At 39.6% G+C, this 25,872-nt stretch overlaps 1 protein-coding gene across 1 annotated transcript in view; it reads right to left on the bottom strand.

Annotated features, from left to right (window-relative positions):
- The window catches only part of rras2 (RAS related 2), a 60,340-nt gene that overhangs the window by 7,864 nt on the left and 26,604 nt on the right, over positions 1–25,872 (bottom strand). Inside the window, exons 2-4 of the mRNA XM_017700649.2 lie at positions 12,335–12,422; positions 8,570–8,672; positions 4,639–4,747 (exon numbers count right to left, since the gene is read on the bottom strand). Of these exons, the coding sequence (XP_017556138.1) occupies positions 4,639–4,747; positions 8,570–8,672; positions 12,335–12,422 (300 nt within the window). The remainder of the gene's footprint in view (positions 1–4,638; positions 4,748–8,569; positions 8,673–12,334; positions 12,423–25,872) is intronic.

The following is a 25,872-nucleotide window of genomic DNA, read 5'->3' as shown; positions in this document are numbered from 1 at the left end:
AGTCAATGGAACAAGACGTTTTTCCAAGTAATTCTGGGCCATTTCTTTTGGTTTATTCATCATAAAATGTACACACAATGTCAAGGACAACAGGCTTTTTCAAACTGGTCCAAAAACCGAAAAATGACAAAAATAAAGTTTTGTTCTCACAGCAGCTTTCTAAGTAATTTTAGAACCTTCTTGCTCTGTTTGTCATTTTGAGCACATCTAATACATTTTTTTACATTTTCCTAAAGCTCATAAATTTAATTCATTAAAAATTGTTAAGATGTTAAGATGAAAATGAAGTCAGAGTTTTTGCTGTTTGATGTGAAATTCTCCACTCTGGAGAAAATAACAGAATTGTTCACAGTAGCAGTGATGGGAACCAGATGCCTGAAGCGTTTAATGCCTCTATTTAGTCCGATGCCTGAAACATTGTTCTAAGAGGGATCGTTCTGAGAGGGTCTTGGCCTAAAATGTATTTTTAAAATTACAGTCACGCAGGGTGTTGTAAGGTAAGCTATCCTGCAAGGAATCTTTTTTCAGATTTGCCTCTATTTTAGCATTTTCTGGAGCATTTTCTTCTTTTTTTTTAGAATTATTGAATATAGTAAATATGAATGATATTTACTATATCCAAGAGTAGAGAATTTCAGTTAACTATAGTATAGTTGAAAATAGTGTATCAATATCAATTAATATTATAATACTTTGGGTCCAATTGCCAAACTTTCACGAAACTCCCAATTTTACTAATTTTTAAATGTCCAAACACATTTAAACCAGAGATCTCCGAAGCTACTCCTAGAATGCCACCATTTGAGAAACCTGACTTTCACATTTAACATTTGCTTTGGGAAACTTTTTATATTGAGTTGAATTCTCAAATATCTGAATCTTTAAATTATATATAATATATAATATTGTCTTTTCCTTACAAACTGACTGTGTGAAACAGTACAGGCACATTATAAATTCTAATTATTCTAATTCTAAAAGAGAAGATTCAACAAGCCTCCTTGAGCATCAGTGGCAGCATTTCTGGTTTCTTCTTTGTGTTTTAGAGTTTTAACAGCATTTGTGAATGCAGTTATGAACCATTTTCAAAGAGAGTGGTTTTCAGAAGTATTTCTGAGCCGTGATTTCCACTAAAGAATCATGTCTGTTTTTAATGCAGTGCTGTCTGAGGGCCCAAAGATCACGGCCAGCAAATACTGGTTTTTGGCCTCGTCCCTTAAATACATAGATTTCTCCAGATTCTCTGAATCTTTTAATGATATTCTGTACCATAGACGATGAAAAGCAGAAGTTCTTTACAATTTTACTCTGTGACACTTTCCTGAATTGTTGACCTATTTGATGGTGCAGTCTTTCACAGAGTGGTGACCCCCTCCTCATCTTTACTTCTGAAACCTCTCTGAGATGCTCTTTTTCTACCCAGTCATATAACTGACCTGTTGCCAATCAACCACCATTAGACAACGTTACCAACCTTTTGTTTCCCTGTCCCACCTTTTTTGGAACGTGTTGTGGCATCAAATTCAAAATGGGCAAATATTTTTCTAATCTTTTCACTAATCTTTTTCCTACCATTACCTGCCTTACTTGGGTCTTCAATCAATTTCTGGGCTCATTCTGAGTTTCATTCAGTAAACCTGGTCATTATAACGTTTGTGACAGATACAATAGAATAAATAACAAATTTAGCTTTGAAAGTGATGAACAAGACCAATTGTATTTATAATGTCCCCAGATTACCTTTGAGCACTGCAGGTTCACTACTGGTTTTGGACATTAAATAAAATGGCTATATTTGTGCTGTAGACACCTTAACCCCTGGTTCCTATCACCACCACTAAATATGTGAGTTGTTATGTTTCTCTACAATGCACCATTTCACAGCAAACACTCTGAATGATTTTGTTTACATCTTAATGGTTGAATTACTCAGACAGAAAAATCGGTGGAATCCCCATTTAATTTGAGAATGTCAGGCGCATATAAAGGGGAGGCAGACAGAAAGTCCTTCTCATATCTTCAGAGTTGCTCACTGACTAAGGTGTGTCTCTGTGGTCTTCCCCCCCAGAACAACACTGAGCACAGATTTCAAGCTGTGAACATTCCATTCATTTGCTTTCAGTTCAAAACACAAATCTACAATGTTTAAGACACCCAAGTTCATTCTGCATTGACCAAGCAAGACACATGCTGAAGCTGGAAGTGTCTGAAACCTGAAAAGCTTCATTTAAATCCTTTTTAACTCTCCATCTTGAAACCTGTTCTGAAACTGACTCTGCATTTTGAAAGTTGGTGGGTGAGCTTAACGGGGGTTAAAAAGTCAAAAAATAACTATGTTATGGCTGGAAAATCAATGCTTGATTGACAGCTGCTGAGACTAAACATTGGGCCTTCAGTGTATTTTCATTATTGAGATATATTTTGGACTGAAATGGAGTGAACTGAATGTTTCCAACCATATTTGGAAGAAAAAGTGCTATGCTTGTCTGATGGCTGAGGAACATATTAATTATATACAAGAAAAAGATTCATAGAATTTTCCTCGCACCACAAATGTAGTTGATTTATACCGAAGCTAATTAGTAGTAATGGAATTTTTATTTCCTCAAATAGCATCATGGAATCCGCATGACTAAGTCATCGCATAACTTTAAATGACCTACTGTAGTCTATATAAATAGACATACGGTCAACGTAGACTGTAAGGTCCCGGTTGTAGCTCCAAACAGTGTCATTAACTACAAACTCTTTACCAACAGCAATGGTGTGCACATCTTTCTAGACCTGTATTCAACTGAAAACAGTACAAATGACAATATATTTAATGTTTCAACTAATTAACTTTGTTTTTCTGATTTTATATATATATATATATGCTTACTCTGCATTTAATGTCTGCAACATGTTTCAAAAGACCTGGGACAGGGATATGTTTACCATATATGTTATATGTGTGATGTGCCATTTGTTACATCACTTTTCCTTTCAACAATGTTCAGTAATTTTTCACAACTGCAGACACCAATTAATGCAGTTGCAAGGGTGGAAAATCAAGCAAGAATGGTAGAAATAACACTTCAGCTGCTCTCCATTGTCACATGTTGCGTTTCATAATGCACCTCACATTTTCAATAGGAGACAGGTCTGGACTGCAGAAGGGCCAGTTTAGCACCTGCACTCCCTGACTATGAAGCCATGCTGTTGCATGCAGAACGTGTCTTGCTGAAACAACCTGGGGCAGTCCTGAAGAAGACGTTATCTGGAAGGCAGCATGTCTTGCTCCAATATGTACCCCTCAACATTAATGGGGCCTTCACATAAATTATCCATGCCATTGGCACCAATATGCCTGCATATTACAGAAACACTGGCTTTTCAACTTTGTGCTGTTGACAGTTGGGATGGACTTTTTTCTCTTTGGCCGAGAGAAAACGACTATTCAATTAATTCATAAGTTCATTATTTTCTATAACTATTTAAATGGTGGACACATCAGAAGACAGCACTTTCCACTCTGCGTCAGTCCACTTCAGGTGAACTTAAGCCCATAGAGGTTTGTAGCTGTGCATGCACTGTATGTTGTCGATATATGGCTTCTGCAATGCATAGTAGAGTCTTAACTATCATTTCTAGGTGCAGTGATGAACTCTGCTTACTGAAAAGGGTTTTCCGAAGTATTCCTAAGTCCAAGTGATTATGGCAATTACAGAAGCATGTGTTTTTGATCTAATGCCATCTGAGGGATTAAAAATAACAAGCATTCAATATTGCTTTTCGGCCAAAAATCTGATTTTTTCAGACTCTCTGAATTTTTAAATAATGTTATTGACTATAAATAGTTGTGCATTGAGAAGTGTTGTTCCTAAACTGTGGGGCTATTGCTCACGCAGGTTTTCATAGAGTTGCGTACCTCGACCCATCCTTGCTTGACTGAGCCTTTTGCGAATGCTCCATTTTTACTCAATCATGATATCATCACCTGTTACCTATTCAAATGTTTTTGAACATGCCACAAACTTCCCAGTCATACGGTGCCCTAGTCTCAACTAGGACAACATGGCAAAAATGTAATATTACATTACTTTCAGAAGTTTTCATAATATACAAATTGTAATGATGTATATTTTTCTGAGATCTGATAAACTGAAATGGACAAAGTAGTGCTACATAAGAACAAAAAAAATGAAAGGTTAATTTAATCAAATCAAAGGTTTATATTCAACATTTCACTCATTGGGCTACATGAATATAATTAAACAGGACTAAACACGCAGTTTGGACGTACTGACGATGTCCATGGTTATACTGCCCAGCCCTAGTCCCAACTTAAGGAACGTGTTGGAATGTGTTTCAGGCATCAAATTTAGAATGAATGTGTCAATTTAAAAAATTAATTATAATAAATTTGATGAAGTATTTTCTAAATACATTTTATTTTAAATGAAATACCAGTAAAAGATCACAAATGATTGCTTTGTTTTTTTTTGCACTTTATCTACTGTACCAACTTTATGGAATTGGATTTGTGAGCACACATGTCTATCTACTAAGCCTAGATCACGTGTTGTTTATCTAAGATGCAGTCGATGATGATTCAGGCAAACAATTTGCAACAGAACTGAAGTTTGCCTGGCTCACCTGTCTCTGGAGCTCTAGATCAGCCTTGTTCCCCACGAGGATCATGGGAAATTCATCTCGGTCCTTCACCCTCAGAATCTGTCTTTGGAATTTGTAGATCTCCTCAAAGCTAGAAGAGACAGGATGAGGTAGCATAAAACTCATCAGACTGACTGTAAACCTGTGTAAAGCATATACACACACGCAATAAGACATGTACACATACACATTCAAAGGGGGCAGGCAGATGTGCTTCCGGCTGTGTTTGGGAGTTCCCCGTCTTCACCAAACCCCAGAGGAATGCAGCCATGTGACCACATGAATAAAGCCCACTCCTCCAGCTGCAGTCCGTCTCTTTTGCCCTATCTCTCTTTCTCTCTCTCAGCCCACAAGTACTATCCAGCACCCAGGATAGCAAAGAGGTCACTTGGTTCTCATAATGTTGCTGAAACAAACTAATTTGCTGAAACAAATGCGAATGCTAGTTAACCAACATATGGGGAAGAACGCATTTGTGTGTTTGACTCAAACTCTGCTAACAGTTAGAAAGAAGCTAAATATGGTGACGTGGTTTATTAGGGCTTTTCCAGACTGGATTACACCTAGTCTTGGACTAAACTGCAGTGCCTAGAATTAGGATTAATCTGGGTGTGAGAAGATGCCCCATAACATTGGAAGATCATGAGTTCAATCCCTGGTGATGCTACAGTCGTCCGTGGCCAGGAGTCGAAGACAGCACAAGTGGCTTCGCCCTCTGGGTGGGTAGGATGCCCCCCGTCTCCCCCAATCACCCAACACGATGCTAGTTAGTGCAGGAATCTGTTAACTGACGTAACAGATCTGGCAGTTACCGCTTTCCTCCAAACGTGTTTGGTTGTCCAGTGGCGTTGAATGAGCAGCAGTTCGAAAAGACGCAGTGGTGGTTCACAGGTCTTGGAGGAAGCCTGTGTTGGCCTTCACCTTCCTAACGCCGGTGGTATCGTGTGATTGGGGGAGTCCTAACTAGCAGGTGGAATTGCAAATATGTATACAGTAACACTATTACATTACTGGACTTAATCTGTTATGACATCTCCAACCAATCAATCAATCAATCAATCAATCAACCTTTATTTAAACTCGGAATACATTGAGGGAGACCCTCATTTACAATGTAGCCGAGTAATACAGGAATCAGAGATTGAGAAGCTGTACGGTAAAAAAAAAAAATCAAATACTATAATATTTAAAATATAAAAGATCATAAAAGTAAATCAATAATAAGAAGGTACCAATAAACTATTCAAAATAAAATAAATAAAAACAAATTAATGAAATAAAAGAAACCGATGTAAGACAATAAACTGACAATAATACAATAAATAAAAAGAATACTAATAAAATAAATAAAAAGAATAAAAATAATGATAAAAAGTAGAGATAAAAGTACAAAATAAGAAAAAAAGAATTAAAAGTAAAAAGTAAAAACAATACCTAAAACCAGCTAAAACATAACAAAATTTATGACATACCAACTTTTGACAGTATATGACATCTACCATCACATGTTTATGGCATGGTTATAAAAATGCTATGCAGCAAGGTTCAAGTTACTCAGTGTATGGCATGTGTGACCAAGGACACATATGGACAAGTGCCTGCTGACTCTGGTGCGAACACTGCCCTTTACGCTGTGAAAATGGTATGACAAATGGACCAATAGACATGGTCCACTTCCATTACGTGGTGTAAATCTAAAGGGAAACATTTCTGTATAATTCAGACATAACCAAAGTCATTGAGAGTGGTTTGATGTTAAATGGTGCACTGCAGAGAAACTTAACAACCTGGATGTTCTTTACAGTGGTGCTGATAGGAACCAGGGGTTGAATGTATAGCACAATAGCCATTTAATTTCCTATCCAAAATGACCAGTAAACATACAAACAAGGGTCTTCTGAGTGTTTAAATGCAAAGCTGATGATGGTAAAAGTGTGGTAAATCTCTGTGGGCGGTAGTTTGCTTCACTACACCCATCATGTATTTCCCTCAGCATGGATAGACAGTGGTTTCCAGCATGTCAACAAACTTTCACAAGTCAAGGCTACTATTATTCATCAGAGCAGACTTGGAAAGCCATATTCTATTATACTTTTGATAAACGTGATTTATTATTGTGTGGTACCACACCTGCCACAAAACTACAATCCAGTGTTTTTTTTCCCTTTCCTTTCTATAAAAGGCTGAAAAACAAGCCAAACACACTTTGGTGATCTGACTGTGATGTTCTTCAAGTTTTGATGACCTCTTCCAATTTTAGGCTTGACTGGGGGAAAATGTTTCAAGACTGCAGGGGTGTTAATGTTTGTGGTGAACGTTGTGGCATTATGTATTACCAGTCAAGGTAACACAGATATTCAATTTCAGGACATTGTCTTCACCTAAACCAGTGATTTTCAACTGTCTGGCCAGAAGAGTAAGTGAGCTACAAATGGTTTTAGCTACAGGCTAAAGAACCAAACAGAGGATAAAGTAGAGGATCATAGTTAATATTGAAAAAATAAGTTTTGGGCCAAAACCATCATAAAACAAAGCAGGCAACATATTTGTAACCTTCTGAGTGACTTTTTGTGATGTGGTTTTTACAAACATTAACCACATGGACTGCTCTCTTGTGGAACTGAGACTTTCTACCATGTTTTCTCTCTTGATCTAAAACATGCATGTGACATCTTTTCTCTTTGAATGCACTGTGTTTGTGTTTGAGCAAATGCGGGAGCTCATTCAGAATAGAAAGTAAGCGCTTACTGACTGGTTTCTTGTAAATCGCTCTGGATAAGAGCGTCTGCTAAATGCTGAAAATGTAAATGTGGTTCAATCAGGTCAATGATAAAGTAAGACTGACATTTTCTGTGGTAGTTTGTGGCAAATGGTAGTTTGTGACAAACTGGATGAAAGTCTCAGAATATTAGACTTTATTAAAACACATTTTTACATATCAAATAAACGCAATACCAGCAGTCAGAAATGTCATTATTAAAGGAAAAAGCATATTAAATTAATAATAGTCGTTTTTTGGGTCAACCTAAAAGGGTTAAATGCTTTGAGTGTGTTCCACCTCGCTGTAAACAGCTTCTCTAGAGTGGAGCATTTCAGATCAAACCACAAAAAAAAACCTGTAATAACTGAATTATACAGACATTTTGCAAATTGGATGGAATTCCCCTTCAACACACACTTAAAGCTAAATGTTTTCTCCTTTTTCTGAAAAGTTACCATTTCAGAGATACAAGGTTTTGTTATGACACTGACATCACAGGGACTGTGTGTGTGTGTGTGTGTGTGTGTGTGTGTGTGTGCGCGTGTGTGTTCAAAGGCACTTCTCTCAGGTCCCTGCTGACTGTAGTGCTAACAGTTCGAGGGGAGCGGCGAGGTTTAAAATGTCACTCTTTAGTAGGACGCACCGCCATGAACTCTGCAGTAACTGCCAGTGAGTCTCAGGCAGCATGTGGGAGTGGGTGAGAGAGGAGGTAATGTAAACTAAGGAAGGAAGGACTGTTTACAGCATAAACATGGTAGAGGAAAGGACCCTGAGGGGGGCACGGGCACACATAAAACACAAACACCAGCTCTCAAAATCTTTCTCACACACACACACACACACACACAGTGAAGCATCCAGAAGCGTTTGATTTGAAACGCCGTGCGGAGAGTGTGAGAGGTAAGCAGACGCAGAGCCTGCAGGCCGGCTAATAATACAGCTTGTGTGTGAGACAACCGCCTAACGGGTAAACAAGTCAAACTGAAAGTCAAAAGAACCCCAGCGATACAAGGAGAGAAGAGGGGGTGGGAGGGGAATGAGAAAGAACGAAAGTGAGAACAAGAAAAAAAAGTAAATGTGAGAGAGAGAGAGAGAGAGAGAGAGAGAGAGAGAGAGAGAGAGAGAGAGAGAGAGAAAGGAGGTGTTGCTCACCTTCCCCGGTCGGTGACAGAGAAGACGAGTAGGAAGCCCTCCCCTGTTCGCATGTATTGTTCTCTCATGGCCCCAAACTCTTCCTGCCCAGCCGTGTCCAGAACTGACACACACATACACACACAGGACAGCCATGTTACACACAGCAGCATTTCAACTTCTGCTATTTCTGTAAGCTCTGCTTTAGATGAATATTATATATATATATATATATATATATATATATATATATATATATACATACATATATATATATATATATATATATATATATATATATATATATATATATATATATATATATATATATATATATATATATGTATAGTTGCTGTCGGAACAAAACCTTGCATCTACAAAATGGTAACTTTACAGGAGAAGGAAAAAACCTTCTATATTTTCTATGTAGATAAATGGAACCAGACAGTAATTCTGGGTAATTTCTGTTGGACCATTCATCATGAAATTCACACACAATGTAAAAGACAACAAGCATTTTCAAATTATGACAGAAACTGAAAAATGACAAAAATGGAGTTCCAAGGTTTTGTTCCAACAAAAGCAATACAAATGAATGTGTGTGTGTGTGTGTGTGTGTGTGTGTGTGTGTGTGTGTGTGTGCTTTCGGAAGAAAACTTCCAACTGTTTTGACATCATTTGAAATGTTTTTGACATCATTTGAAAATGGCTGTTGCCCTTTACACAGTGTGTAAATTTCATGATAAAAGGCCCAACAGAAATGGCCCAAAATTACTTGGAAAAACGTCTGGTTCCATTGACTTACATAGAAAATATAGAAGATATTTTCCTTCTCCTGTAAAGTTACCATTTTGGAGAGATGAGGTTTTGTTCAGACAACAGCTAGATATGCACGCTAAAATGCAGAGTTTTAACACTAATCCTTCTTCTAAATACACAGTGCTGTAATGTCTTGGGCATCTGAGTAATTGATTTGTAAATCCTTTCTCTTGGTAACAGATCTTTGTGTTAAAAAAAAAATCAACACTACAATAAGCATTATTATTGTTATTATTATTATTATTATTATTATTATTGTTGTTGTTCTTCTCAAGGAAGCCCAGTAGTCCCATCCAATAGTTTATCTAATCAATCCTTCAGTAAATTAAAACAACAGTGCTGCTGATGTTATTAACAAGTCAGCAAAAGCTGAAGAAATCATGCAAAAACAAATTTACATTCTAGATAAACAGGGTAAATTTTTATAGCTGTCCGTTGACTATGTTGGTAAAGAAGCCGTTAACCGGGGTCCTCTTTAGAGTTCATCTAACAAGCTTGCTACACACTGTAAACTGATTTTAAAATTATTCCAATACTTTTAATAAATGAGCATTTTTAAAAAATCTTTTAAAGGTAGTATATAAATATATTTTTACATTATGATGGGTAAATATTCTAAAAGTATTATAAAAATGTATTCTGAATGCTGCCTTTACAAAACGTAAGTTGGGCTGAACACAAATACATAAACCCTGTATTCTGAATATGTATTCCTGATATTCTGTTACATCCTAATCTTGGTTACAGAGTTCTATGTTTTAAAGTTTGGAGTCGTACACTGGATGCAGCTTAGCACAAGCTTGATTCTGACAAATAAATGTTTCTTTGAGAGCCTCCATTTCATATTACAGGACATTATCGCATTTTTATTGACGCAATTCACACAAGTTTAATATGACCTGGAGTTGCTTCTATGGCTCGTTTTATAGATGGCAAAAGTGAATTGTTTCACAATTTGTAAGCATGTGGTCTGTAAATCTAAAATCATTGAAAAAAAAACCCAAAAGTAAGAACTTTATTACTATCTTCCCATGTAAAACTAACCCCATCCACATAGCACTTGGGAATGTTGCACAGCACTGTACAGTATATTTATAAATGTAACCTGTGATCAGGGTAGGGACGGCCAATGAGACAATATTTTATCAATATCGACAAAGATTATGCCTTTCTGAGCATACTGTGAATATCATCAGTACTTGAAGACATCTAGCCAATGTAATGTACTAGTGATGATTTCACTAATCATTACAAAGAGAGCACAACTACCTCTGTTTAATTAGATTTAGTGCAGGCCGATGTGTGAAACACTGAATGAACTATCGTACTTTTCAGCACTTTGTGCTTTTATTTTATTCTTTCATTGTTCTTTTTTATTTTTTATGCTAATCTTGATATTGGCAAAAATAATTTTATATTTTCCTAACAGTTCATTTTTGTTACACTATGTTATTATCTTCCTTATATGAAACAATGTCATTGGGGTGAGTTGCCCCCAGTGAAATGCCCCCCCAAAAATTTAGAACCATTCTGCATCTAACATACTCCAATCAGGCATAACATTCTGACAACTTCCTTGTTTCTACGCTCATTGTCCATTTTTTCAGCTCCACTTACTATATAGGTGAACTTTGTAGTTCTACAGTTACAGACTGTAGTCCATCTGTTACTCTGATACTTTGTTAGTGGACTTTTACCCTGTTCTTCAGTGGTCAGGACCCCCATGGACCCTCACAGAGCAGGTACTATTTGGGTGGTGGATCATTCACAGCACTGCAGTAACACTGACATGGTGGTGGTGTGCTGGTCTAAGTGGATCAGACACAGCAGTGCTGCTGGAGATTTTAAAACACTGTGTCCACTCACCATCCACTCTATTAGACACTCCTACCTTGTCGGTCCACCTTGTAGATGTAAAGTCAGAGACGATAGCTCATCTGCTGCTACACAGTTTGTGCTGGTCATCCTCTCGTCCTTCATCAGTGGTCACAGGATGCTGCCCACAGGACACTGTCAGCTGGATATTTTTGGTTGGTGGACTATTCTCAGTCCAGCAGTGGCACTGAGGTGTTGAACTGCAGCAGCACTGCTGTCTCTGATCCAGTCAGACCAGCACAACACACACTAACACACCATGTCAGTGTTACTGCAGTGCTGAGAATGATCCAACACCCAAATAGTACCTGCTCTGTGAGGGTCCATGAAGGGTCCTGACCACTGAAGAACAGAGTAAAATGGGGGCTAACAAAGTATCAGAGAAACAGACGGACTACAGTCTGTAACTGTAGATCTACAAAGTGCACGTATATAGTAAGTGGAGCTGATAAAATGGTTAATGAGTGCAGAAACAAGGAGGTGGTCAGAATGTTATGCCTGACCAGTGTCTAAGCCTAATATATATGGTACACAGATAAAGCCTTAAACGAGAAAATCTAATCGGCCATATAGTTAAATTGTGGCACCTAATTTTGTTTGCGCACACTGATGCATACATTCACTGGTGATGTATGTAGTCACTAGTGAAAGGTTCTTTCCATTCTTCAAAGACTGTTTCACAAATGAATCACTCACTGAAATGGAAAAAATAGTGCATAATACCACAGCCCCACACACAGAGGACCAGTGGCTGGACTCCCCAGTCCAGGCATGAATGGCAAAATAAGAGTCTATCATTATAAGCTGCTCTTATTGGGAGGAAATTCACCAATGTTTATAATAACGGTCATCTGATTTAGCTGTATGAAATGAATCCACACTCCCTCTTCATGCTTTATATGTGGCTTATAGAATTAACTTGTATTAAAATACAAAAAATCAAATTTTTTGGAATATTGATATTGTTAACAGGCATGACAGTTTTTATTTTATCACCTACATGAACACACAAACGTAGAGTCTATACAGTATACTTCCAACAATCTGAATCATCACTGGTCATAGCCCCCCCTCCACCCCACTCCAACTCACTGTCCAGCCGCGCAGGCCTCTCGTCGATCACACACTGCTTTGTGTACGAGTCTTCGATCGTGGGGTCATAGTCAGTGACGAAGTACGACTAAGGAACAAGAAAAGAGACAAACATTACAGTGGACATGCCAGAAAGACAGCTAAAAATATACAGTCGCAGTCAAACCTTTGGATGTACATCATTTTAAAGACACTTTGCCCTTAAAAGCTTGAAATCAATTGATGGAAAAGCATCTCATGCGATTCCTCATCAAGATACACAAAAGAATGATGAAATGTGAAGAAAAGCAGTGCAAAGGCATCAAGATTTTAAGAATCTAAAATATGACTCACTAGATAACTCTGTATAACCTTCACATTTCTAATGTCTATTATTCTAAAATGTGAAAAATAATAAAGAACAAGTAAAGTCTGTTCATTGTCTGTCAGGGTAAATTTATCCATTTCATACACAACTCATAATGCATTAATTAAAGTGATAGATTCTCAGTTTTTATTCTTTTATTAAAAGTTAACAGAATTTCCTTTTTATCCAAAATACTGACGCCGTCAGAACAGAACCTAGTATCTTCAAAATCATGACTTTACAGGAGAAATTTTTTTTTAACTTGTAATGAAAGTTAACGTAACAAGATTTCAATGTAATTATAATTTTGGACCATTTCTATTTGGCACGACTGGCCCCTCCCAGTCCTGTCCATGTGTTCGTGTTGTGTTTTGGTTTAGCACGTGTTCTTTGTTTTGGTTTTGTAGTCCTGCCCCCTTGTTTAGTGACTGATTGTTCCCACCTGTGTTTCCACCTGTGTGTTGTGATCCCTCGTTTACCCTGTGTATTTCAGCCCTGTGTTTGCTGGTCTTTGTTGGATGTAATGGTGTTTGAATTGTTGTCTGAACTGTTTGGTGTGTTGCTCATCATGTTTGTACCCGAATCGATCTGTGTTGGCTACATGAACCTGGACCGTTTAGACTATGACCCTGGATTTGCCCTGAATAAAAGTCGCTTATCCCTGCATATTCGTCCACCTCCTCGCTCCCAACCGTTACACTATTGGTCTGTTCATCACAAAAATTTTAACACAAATGCAAAGGTTAACTTCAGGTTCCAAATAGTGCTTCTTCTTCTTCTTCTTCTTTCGGCTGTTCCCTTTAGGGGTCGCCACAGCGGATCATCTGCCTCCATCTTGCCACCTTCACTACATCCATAAACCTTCTCTGAGGTCTACCTCTTCTCCTTCTACCCGGCAGCTCCATCTCCAACATTCTTTGCCCAATATATCCACTATTCCTCCTCAACACATTTCCAAACCATCTCAACCTGGCCTCTCTGGCTTCATCTCCAAACTGCTCCACCTTCACTGTGCCTCTGATCTGCTCATTTCTAAACTTGTCCATCCTTGTCACTCCCAACGAAAATCTCAGCATCTTCATCTCCGCCACCTCCAGCTCAGCCTCCTTCTTTTAGACAGAGCCACAGTCTCCAAACCATACATCATAGCAGGACGCACTACTGTCTTGTAAACCTTCCTTTCACTCTTGCTGCTATCCTTCTGTCACACATCAGCCCTGACACCCGTCTCCACCCACACTCCATCCTGCCTGCACCCTCTTCTTCACCTCTTTTCTACACTGTCCATTGCTCTGGATGGTTGACCCAAGATATTTGAAGTCATCCACCTTTACGACCTCTACTCCTTGCATCTTCACCTTTCCACCTGCCTCCCTCTCATTCACACTCCTCTCCCGTGCAAACCTCCACCTCTCCAGATTCTCATCCACCTGCTCTCTACTCTCACCACATATTACAATGTCATCTGCAAACATAATGGTCCATGGAGCCTCCTGCCTGACCTCATCTGTCAACCTGTCCATCACCATTGCAAACAAGAAGGAGGCTCAAAGCTGATCCCTGATGTAACCCTACCTTCACCTTGAAACCATTTGTCACTCCAACTGCACACCTCACCACTGTCTCTCTATCCTCATACATGTCCTGCACCACCCTAACATACTTTTCAGCTACATCTGACTTCCTCATACAGTACCACAGTTCCTGTCTTGGCACCCTATCATATGCCTTCTCTAGATCCACAAAGACACAATGTAGCTGACCTTCTCTGTACTTCTCTACCAACACTCTCAATGCAAAAATTGCATCTGTGGTACTCTTTCTGGGCATGAAACCAAACTGCTGCTCACTGATCTGAATGTCTCACCTTAGCCTTGCTTCAACAACTCTTTCCCATACCTTCATGGTGTGGCTCATCAACTTTATACCTCTGTAGTTACTGCAGCTCTGCACATCACCTTTGTTCTTAAAAATGGGGACCAGTACATGCTTCTCCACTCATCAGGCATCCTCTCACTTTCCAGGATTTTGTTCAACAACCTGGTTAAAAAGTCCACTGCCTTCTCTCCTAAACATCTCCATACCTCCACAGTTATGTCATCTGGACCAACTGCCTTTCCATTCTTCATCCTTTTTAAAGCTGCCCTCACTTCCACCTTACTAATTCTCTGCACTTCCTGATCCACTATCTCTCCCCCCGTCGTCCTCCTCTCTCTCTCTCATTTTCCTCATTCATTAGTTCTTCAAAGTACTCCTTCCATCTACTCATCACTCTCTGTTCACTCACTAGTACATTTCCCTCTCTGTCCTTTATCAGCCTAACCTGCTGTACATCCTTTCCAGCATCCTTTTCCCTGAACTGCCTGCAACCATCCTCCTCCTTCAGCTTCCACCATCTAATCTTTGGCTCTGTCTTCACTCTCTTCCTCTTCTTTGTTTCTAATCTCTTTCTACAGACAACCACCCTATGCTGCCTTGCTACACTTTCCCCTGGCACCACTTTACAATCTCCAATCTCCTTTAGGTGGCATCTTCTGCTAAGGATATAATCCACCTGTGTGCACCTCCCTCCACTCTTGTATGTCACCCTGTGTTCTGAAAATACGTGCTCACCACAGCCATTTCCATTCTCTTTGCAAAATCTACAACCATCTGACCTTCCGCATTTCTCTCATAGTGCAAAATAAGTAAATTAAATACATAAATAAAAATGCAATTTTTTGCATTTTTGGATGTCAGCAATGAGATAGTCGATCTGCCAAGACACGTCTGGTGCCTAAATTTTGCTAAAGTAGTTTCGTACTAGAGCTACAGCACTAATGTAGTTAACAAATAATAGAAGCATAAAACCACCTGCTGGAATTCTGGAAAAGGCCAGTCTAATTCAGCACCGCCAGATGAAAAATAGTGTCAAGTAAGTCTCAAGCAAACTTGCTAATGTAGTTTCCAAAAAGTTGGGATGCTAAAAATAAAATGCAATGATATGCAAATCACATAAACCATACTGTTAAAGGAATATACTACAAAGGCAACATATCAAATGTTGAAACAGAAATATTAGTGTTTTTTTTTAATATTTCAATTTTGAATTTGATGCCAGCAACACATTTCAAAAAAGTTGGGACGGGGGCCTGTTTACCACTGTGTTTCATCACCTCTTCCTCTGTACTCTGTAAGCGTTTGGGAACTGAGAAGATTACACAACTTTACCAGCCTTTTCTTGCCCACATCCACCCACATTTTTTGGAATGTGTTGTTGGTATCAAACGTTTGATTTGTTGTCTTTGTACTATTTTACTTTGTACTGATTTGCATATCATTTTCTGTACTGATTGTCCCATTTTTTGGAAATGGGGTTGTAATATGCAAGACTAAAAACAGCAGCAGCCATCTCGATTTTTTCTCTCAGTAGTTTTTTAGACAGCAATAGATCAGAGAGCGCCCGAAACTCTGGGGTGGGGGGGTGATCAGTGATCTGGGGTAAAGAAAATTTTGTAAACTTGATTTTAAGCCTAACTATCACTCAACAGCAACAATTTCATAAGTTTTCTTGGAAATTCCAGCAAGTGACAAGCATGAGTTGAACCGAAGCTTAGGTGTCCCCAGATTCTCAATGACCTCTGATTCATTAAACACAGACTTACAGGGACAACACAAACCCGACAGATGGAAGTGAGCTCTCGTATTTACAGTGAAAACAGTTCCTATGGGTCAACAAAATAGCAACAAAGATCAACTGTAGTCCTCAGCTTGCTTTTCAGCAGTATAAACTGATTGACCATAAATGCTTTGTCATTTGGCCACCCGTCCTAATAGGTGAGAAGATTTCCTGCTAATCTAAACACAAGTGGGCAGCTCACGAGGGGAATGGGGTATGCATTTTTCACATTTTTTCCATGTTTTGTAGGCTTCCGGTCCCAACTTGCCCTGGGGGACAGGTAGCTAATGTAGCGACAAGTCAACTCTATGTACTAAAAGCACAGGCCTGTGTCAAATGGACACACAGATACACAAACCCTGATGCTGGAGCTAAACTATGATCATAAGGGTTAGTGGATTTAGGCCAAATCTGAATACATTTAACTTCTAAATCAATAGACATTAACCATTAAAAATGAAATCACTGCGATTTGGCTCTCCTCATTCTGCCCTTGAAAGGTTCTTACCATTTCCAGTATTTTTAGAGGATTACATGAGGCGGCTCTGACAGAGAATTAATACTTCCCCTGCGTTTAAAACGGGGTCTAAGTGGATTAGTTTGCATTACTTTGATACCTTCCAGAATGAACAATGCAGTTTCTGTTAGCATCAGAGCAGTTAAACAGAGAGGTGAGAATTTCGCCCCATTTCATTTCTCCTTCTTTATCACTGTCTTGCTGTCTGGAACACACTCACTCTGTATGCAGCGCGTGTAAGATCCCCGTCACATTCACTCGCCAGTGTTCAATAATTCATCAGCAGTGCTGCTTATGCAGTTTTCCTCTGCTCACTAGTGTGATGGTAAGAGAATCTACCTGCAGCTAACAAGCCAGTATGATAACACCCACACCCACATTCTGTACTGAAGGTACTCTTCATTCATTTATTTTAAAGTCAGATCAGCCACTTATTGCAAGCTATTCATTTTTAGAACCAGGAAAAAAGATGAAAATATACATTTAACAGAAAATTATACAACAACCGCAGCAATTAAACATTATATCTAAATCTCCAGTGCTGTGTCCACACATTGCCTTTATTTTTTTACCCTTATTAGTCCTACAACGAGGACATTTCACCTCTGCATTTAACCCATGCGTGAAGTGAAACACCACATACACACACAGCTTCCGTTCACTTTCAAAGAAATCTGAAGGCATATTTTTCCACACCTCCAAAGTTCAGTCTCAAAAGTTGGTTGTATTTTCTGCACCAAGAACACCATTAGTTTCTTTATTTGAACTGGTTTTGAACTCAGTGAGGTTCTTCTCCCAAAGCGCTGAGTGGTCTTCTCACAGTGGAAGCATGGACAGAAACACCTGTGGATGTTTTCAGATCTGAAGCAGCTTGATTTTCTCCTCCCTCTCAAATGCAAAAGCTGTTTATCTGATGGGGGCAGTTTTGATGTCTACTAGCTTTTGCACAATGTTTAAGAGCCATATTTTCTTTACATCTTTTAATACGTTTTGGAAGTCCAGATTTGGAAACACCACACTTTTTTCTCCACTTATTCTCCTTTGACTGTCACCTGTTCTACTTAAAGTACAGATACACATACAGGTTTGTTTTTATATAATATTAAGACATGAGTCATATGCATGTCCCACATATTTATTATGTATGTGACTGGGTATCGTTCTGATAATACCAAAAAACAGGTTCCAATAGTTATGTTTTCCTTTTTTAAACCCAATTTTTACCACAAATCCAATCACTTACTGGGTCTCCGCACAATTACACAATGCTACCAAGCTGGCAGGGTGAATGCTGGTGCTGCCTCCTCAGAGACACATGAAGCACCACGGCACCTTTTCAAACTGACCTAACTGGACACTCCATAAGCTTGGAGGAGAAAACTAACAGGCCTAATTGTTTCTGTGAAATAAAATAATAATTAAAAAAAAACACACAAGTCTGTAATAGTTAGTTGATTTTTAAATAATATAATCATTTCTTATCTTTGCATGTATTGTAGTATTTCTCTTTTACTGCTAAGACTTGATGGGGAAACATCCCATACAAAGTTACCCAGCCAGAGTTCATTTCTCTGCGTTATCTCTGTAGATACAGCCAAACAAGCTCCTTTCAGGAGGCCTAACATGTCAATGGATTTAATTTCCAATGAGTAGGACCATGTTTGTGAAGTAAAACGAACAAATAAACAACAACAACAAAAAAGACACCACTCTAGGCTTTCCGAAGTTGTGTCACTGACTATGAGTATGAATGGTAGCCTGACCAATGTGCTTAAATGCCTGGTCTCTTTACTGAAGGAAGTCACTGTAAATGGTAAAATGGCCAAAAATATATCAGTAGAACTGCTGTTAGATTAACACTAGCATACTACTAACAGAAATTAGCAGAGACCCAATCCCATTTCACCCCTCGTCCCTACCACTGAGCTCTTAGCCCTGCGTTTTGCACGTTCTCGGCTAGGGGTAGGGTGTCCCAATTCTTGTTGAGATAGAGGGGTGGGGTTAAGTGTTGGGGCTACATGATCCTCCAAACAGAGGATTTCCAGAGGCTCCAAACAGAGAGATATGCGAAAAATAGAAAAACCTCAAGACAACTGAACAAGAGACCAAAGACACCTACAAATGTGAGAATTCACTATTAAAAAATTACAATAACCACTGTTTTATCTTAGTTTAAGGTGGTATTTTGGTCGTTTTTCTTCATAACAAGCGTAAAAGAAATATCACTAATAGCATGCTAATGTCTCTGTAGCTAGCTAGACAACTTTCCCGATCCACTTTAAATAGTCCAGCATGTAACGCCAGAATGTAACTGCTGCTCCATTTAAGGTGGAATGGGAAAATGACAATAAGAATCTGGTGAATATCTGACTTCAGCTTAATATCACTGAAGAATTAGTGGGGGTGGTAATAAATAATTGCCCCCTCTTTGAAGGCGTATGATCCCTAAATGTAACTAAAGCTCAGCAGTGAGGAGCTGAACTTTACCCTCCTCTGCTGTCACTGCAGACAGGCAGGGTCGCCCTACAGAGCAGCAGTATTAGCTGTTAATGAAGTGATGCTCTTTTTATTTAAGGCTCGCATTTTATTAGGGTGACACTCGAAAACAAGGGGTAGAGGTAACAAGAAGAAATGGGATTAGGCCTTGGTCTGTTCTTGACATTTATCCCCCTCAGCTGAAGGCCTTGCTCTTATTAGTCATGGCTCACCACTGCAAAAATGGAAATGGATTTGCTCTGTCAATCTAAAAAAAAAAAAATCTCATACGTATACATCATAGCGAGAGAGTGACACATCAGTAAGATTTCCGGAACACAATGACATCACTCATCAGTCAGAGCTGATCAGGACAAGGTGCCTCCCCACGTCAGTGCTCTCCACTCACGGCCATTTAAATGCACACCCTGTCAAAATGCCACTCTGTTGAGCTGAACGAGATAATCTACCGCGTAACTACTGCATAATAACAGCACAGAGTGATGCTACTTTGGGATGAATTCACGTCATGTTAAAGAGCTGTATGAAAGATTCTAAAACAGACAGAAATGAAACTGTCTGTGGCTGCTTGGGACGACCACAAGCTCAGGCCAACGCACACCTGTCTTTCCCTCTCTGCGATTACACTGCTTAGTAGCCCTTGACCAGTCACGTGCTGGAATCCACACTAATAATTAACTAGCACTGGAGGGGGTCTATCTCTTTTGGCCCGATGCTCACTTCTCCACTGAGTGTCACTATGTCGCCACATTCGCGCGCGCACACACACACACAGAGTTCCGAGAAACAACTCCCTTGCACAGAGTGCAAACCACACTCTCCCCTTTATGAATAGACCAGCTATTCAAACTGTTGCATTCAACTGTTGTTTTTTCTTCTGAAACAGAGCTCCGTTCCAAACGTGCCAAAGCCAGCCTGGCTGTGATTCAATTCAATGGTACTCCCTTGCCCTCATTTAAACACTTCAGTAAGTCACTGGGTGCGTTTTTGTGTTTTGTGTGGTGCTTGGTACTTGCTGAAGCCTATAAAAAAAAGCCTCTCTGTACCAGGCTGCACCAATTAAAGAGTGTTAGCCAGGAGTTTCCATGCCAGCGGTGTCGTGTAACTCTCGGCAGCCACAGAGAGCAAAGCGGAGCGAGTGGCGAGGCATTCTGGAAGAGGAAAAGGCTGGCTGGCTGGGGGTCAGACAGGCCACCTCCCACCCTCTCATTCCACTCCACTCCAGAGGAAGGAAGCTCCACCTACACTGCAGGGCAGCCAGCCAGCAAAGCACAGCAATCTGGCTAGCAATGATGTCACACAAGAGCCATTCCCATCCCACCCAACCTCCCACCACTCTGCACTTCACTCATTTCCACTCCGATTATCTCTTCAAGCATTTCATTCAGCCCTTCATCCACTCCATCCATCCATCCATCCATCCATCCACTCAACAGGTTCATACCTTTGCACAGTAAAGGATTGTTTAGACAGACAAAAGTGGGTGAGAGGGGACCGGCTTGAAACGGGGAGCAAAACAGTGAGCTGTGAATTTACTGCAGCACAGATAGCAAGACCTTCAGCTGCATATGAGGCAATAAAGGGAGCTCTGTGTTTGCGGGCCTGGCTCACAGCACACGCTCTGAGTCAGGCTAAATGAGGATACGTGTGGGCGTGCAATGAACCCCACACACTTGCACCATCACACGCCCACTTCCTCACCAGAGACTAAACGCCGCAGCTCCACAGGTGGAGCTCGGTGTCGCTTATTCTCATTTTCAGCTGAGGCCTGCTTAAGGTCGGCCTTATCAGATCTCAGCAGTGGTTGCCTTATGAAAATGTTACTGTTATTGTGATACATTAAGTCATGATGTGCTATTCTGAGTACATTGTGGGTACAGTCAGTGCCTCAGAAACGCTGAACAACCGCAAGTATCACAAAAAAAAAGATGCGGATTAGAGATGCACTAATTTGATACCAGGTGTCGCTACTATGATGATATCGACAGAAAAGGCTGAATTGGACGTCAGATGGGGGGCAGTTTGAAGAGAAGAATGAATCTGATCCAATCTTGTAAAAAGTCTAGCTTGAAATAGCTTCTCACCAACTCTGTGTGATGTGGTTAACTGAATTTCTTCCTGTAGGGCAGCTGAGTGTTTGAGTATGAATGTCTACTGTTAGATGCTCACCTTAGTGAAGTGCCCCAAATAAAGAGGTCAGTGTGGCTGTTTAATGAGTTTTCTTTTAATGTGTATTGTTAGAGCTCATTCTAAAGCTTAGTATTTTTTAAAGAAAACAACAAAAAAAATGGATCGATATCGACCGATACTCTGTTTCCTTTTTCTCCTCCATGCACACACCCCACCACTTAGGCTTGAGCTGAATGACAACTGTAGCATCAGAAGCTGAATATTGTGACAGATGTGTCACATATCATTAGATGTCTTAAAGTATCATGATGTTATGGCACCCTCAAATACTGGAACACCAAAGTCATGACAGGGCAACAACATTATGCTAAAATGGGCAATGTTTTGGATGGTGCCATGACTGGCAGCATCAAGCACGATTAACAGAGAGCATTCCAGTACACAGGCACAAAATTCCTAAGAGGAATCTCTCCGATGCGCTGGACGATTCACAGAACACTCAGTGACACGAGTCTAGTCATTACATATGCATGATTCACCATTCCTTTTAAAATTAGCACCGTAAAAGGTGTAAAAACCTGATAACTAGTAAAACTGAACATGTACAACGTTATACTTGCAAGGCTTCTTTATGATGAATACAGTTAACCCAGACACACATCCTACAGTCACAGTCATGAAAGTAAAACTCAGAAATGATGCATCAGCTCTTTTGCATCAAATCAACTACTTACACTTATGATGAAATTGCAACATACAATGTCAAAATAATGAGTTTTGATAGCATTTAATTGTATTTCTAGAAAGTAAATTGTTATGTTGACAAAATAATTTATGACGTCAAATATTTAGACATTTATTTTGATTAGTTTTCTTGAAATAGTCATTATTTCAACATATCAACTAGTTTTTCTGGCTTGTCAAACATTGTCATAATTCTGACATACATCATGTAAAAAAGTCATTATTTTGACAAAGCAAGCCATATTATTTAAGCCCTTATTTCAGCATAATAAGTCACAACTGCAGTCATGAAGGTAAAAATGATGCATCAGCTCTTTTGGATCAAATCAACTACTTATACAGTCCAGAACACTGTATGCAGCGCTCAACACTATCTAGGCTAATTGCCTCAGTTGCATATCCCTAATGCTCTTTCGCGATTCAGAGACCTTGGCATTAAAATCACGGGAGCTCAAGCTTTGTTAATGAGGAAATGCAGATTAAAGATGGGAAAAATTTCTATTATTCCCAAAAAAAATTCTGCCAACAGCTGCAACTTTCTAATATGCACATGCCTAATCTCACGAACACACAGACACACACAGCCCTAAAGCCTGATCTGATCAGTGGCCAGTCTGCTTAAAGCAGTTACATCCCCACCGAATGTAGTCAGTCAGCAGAGACAAGGGGTGCAGGTGCAGGAGCACTGTTAACTCTTCCAGGTGCCAGTATTCAAACACTGACATCTCTAACTGGGCATTTGGTTCTTGCATCATCAGCAAAGTCAGGGACAAAACATACAGGCCAACAAGTCAGTGAAACACTGAGCTGTAAAGTGTGAGACTTCCAGCATATTTATAATGAACTAAGTGTATTAGATACAATGAAACACAAATGCCCTTAAAGTGAGCCAAGCACATGATTACAGACATGATTCAGAGACACAGCTGTAACTTGGTAACAAGACATCAGTTACATCCAGAAACTAAAGGTGCTTCTCTGCTGTTTATGTTTCCTCGACAAACTAATATGATGGCACATTGGCCACCAAGAAGAAGAAAAGCCCACTAGTCATATAAAATTTACAGTTGCACTTGTTAGTTTGGCTTATTTGCACATCTGAAGACTCCAATAATCAAATGTAAGCATTTGTGAGCTGTGGGAGCTCATTCCTGAGAGTCAGAGCAGGAAACAAACAAAGAAACAAACAAACCAAAACCCTGCCTTTTTTCTCTTTTACTGATTTTTTTTTGGCCAGCAGTACATCAACATTTTGACAATTTTTTTGGACTTTCTTGTATGTTTGACTTATTTCCTCAACATGTTGAGTTAAGATTAAATTCCAACAAACTGTCAAAATAATGAGTTTTAATGGCATTTAATGCAACTGCTAGCGAAAATAAATCATTATAGTATAAAAAATTTGTACATTACCTCAAGAGGACTAATCGTCAACATAAGTCATTATTTCAGCATAAGTCATTTTTATGGCATGTCAATCATTTGAGAAAATAAGTCATAATCCTGACATATCATTAAAAAAGTCTTTATTTTGACACAGCAAATATTTCAGCACAATTATTTTTGAGAAAATAAGCCCTTATTTCAACATAATACGCATGATTACGTTGTCAGAATCAGAGAATGGGCTTCCATAGCGTGGACTGTTTAGCCTGTTACCACTAGACCAATACAAGCGAGAACTATGTTAATACATTTTTTTATTCTGGTTAACCGAATATCTATTCTATAATTCTTACAAATGCTCAAGCATCAAAATTACCACAACGCACATGCTTAGATATGTTTGGCATCCAAAGCTGGTTTCTTTAGCTTGCCACTGAGCTGCATGGCTAATGTAGCTAAGAAGTAATAGCAGCTCACACTGACCTGTCAGCAGCATACAAAAAGCAAGCATAAATCATAACAAATCACATTCAATTGTTAAATAATCTCCAGTAGACTTGCTTCTGTGCTTTGGCGACACATTATACAACAGTTAGTTGCAGAGGTGTTCTAACTGTGCTGATATTTTGCCACATCAACGGTTTCTACAAACACTATCCCTCCTCTAAGATGACTTTGACAGCTGTAGGAGATGCTCAAGCCATTTCAATGTTTTTACTTCATACTTTGCCACAAACAGAAAACGGACACTTAAGATCACATTTGACGATTTGGCCAGACTCTGAAGATGAGATGACGCCAAATTCCCAAACTGTCGTCACCACTGAGCAGCTTTTCGGTCGGCAGCTGTGACAGAAGAACAGCTAAACAACCTGGAATCAGCCAGAAATGAACCGAACACCATACAGCAAACGTGTCGTCTGATCTTCAGAGTCTGACCAAATCAGACTGAGTCATAAAACTGACCGAATAAAAAAAACAGAAATGCTGCTCAGTGGTAACGAGTTTGGGAATTTAGTGTAAGGAGCTGGAGAACGAACTGCCAGCTGAACAGCGAGTGGGCGGAGCTCGTTACTCTGACGTACAAACAAGTTCCTCGTTAAGGAGCTATAGTTTGGAGGAAGGAACTGAACATCAAAACATATTAAACGCCGCGTTCACGGCCCAGTTTATTAATTTCTTTATTTATTTTACTGTTGTATAAAGGCAATATGTTACCGCCAATAACATCACGGCTGTGATGATCTACGACCACCAAATCACAGCCGTGATGTTATTTCGCGATAACACACCCCCTCTGTGGTCTACTACTGGAATATGACATACTGGTACCTTTAAAATTGCCTAAAGAAGCAAACGACAAACACCAAACGTCTTGGCCGAGCAAGTATATTTGGTATAAGGGAAGACTGTAAATATGCTCCTGGCAGAACCCCTGCTTCACGTAAAGAAGGAGCATGCACTGCTCTGAGCTACTCAAAGCTCTCAGATACAGATTTTCTATGTGATTGTTTGTGTGTGCTTGTAGAGAGAGTCTGTATTTAGGTGACAGGTGTGCGGCTCTGAGTCACGTCCCATCAGAGGCGCTGGTCCAAGCATTTCTACTTTAATTACGGCCAAGCAATCGCCGCTCAGTCAGGTCACATCCGCCCTGTGGGCCGTGTTCCAGTCGAGAAACTGAACCACCCACCCTCTGTCTCCACAAGCACTACCACATGCCTCCAAATAGACATTTGGAGAGAAGAGCACATGGCAGAACATTTAAACGAGTGGGAACTGTAGTGGTGATCGTCGTGAAACAGAAAGAACACGGCTGGAGTTTATATCTTCCATTTCATTTGCACTACAAGTGACTGTCATCGGTCTTGTGGTGCCAGACCAGTGCCATCGGTCTCAAGTTGCAAGATACGCAGCTAATGGGCCCTTTTCACAAAGAGTCGTGATTACTTCCGTTAAAACTAACTTCTGCAGAAGTGATGAGAAAATGTTGTAGTAGTGAACCGTAACGCTGAAATACTGCGCTGCAATAGACATTTGTTGGTTTTCCTGCACTATCATGACAAAAGGTGCGAATAGGAAGTGAATGGAAGCACTGATTTAACTTTAAACATAGCTAAAATGCTCTATGTGTGGTGTAGGTCTGCCTACTGCTGCTGCCTCACATCAAGCAGCCTCTGTCTTTGTCCAAAATACCAGCGATTTCTGTAATATTTCTGTTTTCAGAAGAAATAACTTTTAAATGTGGTATGAATTTGGTAGAC

The sequence above is a fragment of the Pygocentrus nattereri genome, chromosome 15 (assembly GCF_015220715.1).
Source record: "Pygocentrus nattereri isolate fPygNat1 chromosome 15, fPygNat1.pri, whole genome shotgun sequence".
In the NCBI taxonomy this organism is placed as follows: Eukaryota; Metazoa; Chordata; class Actinopteri; order Characiformes; family Serrasalmidae; genus Pygocentrus; species Pygocentrus nattereri.
Note: the sequence above shows the minus strand (reverse complement) of the source record. Positions and strands in the feature narration are given on the sequence as shown.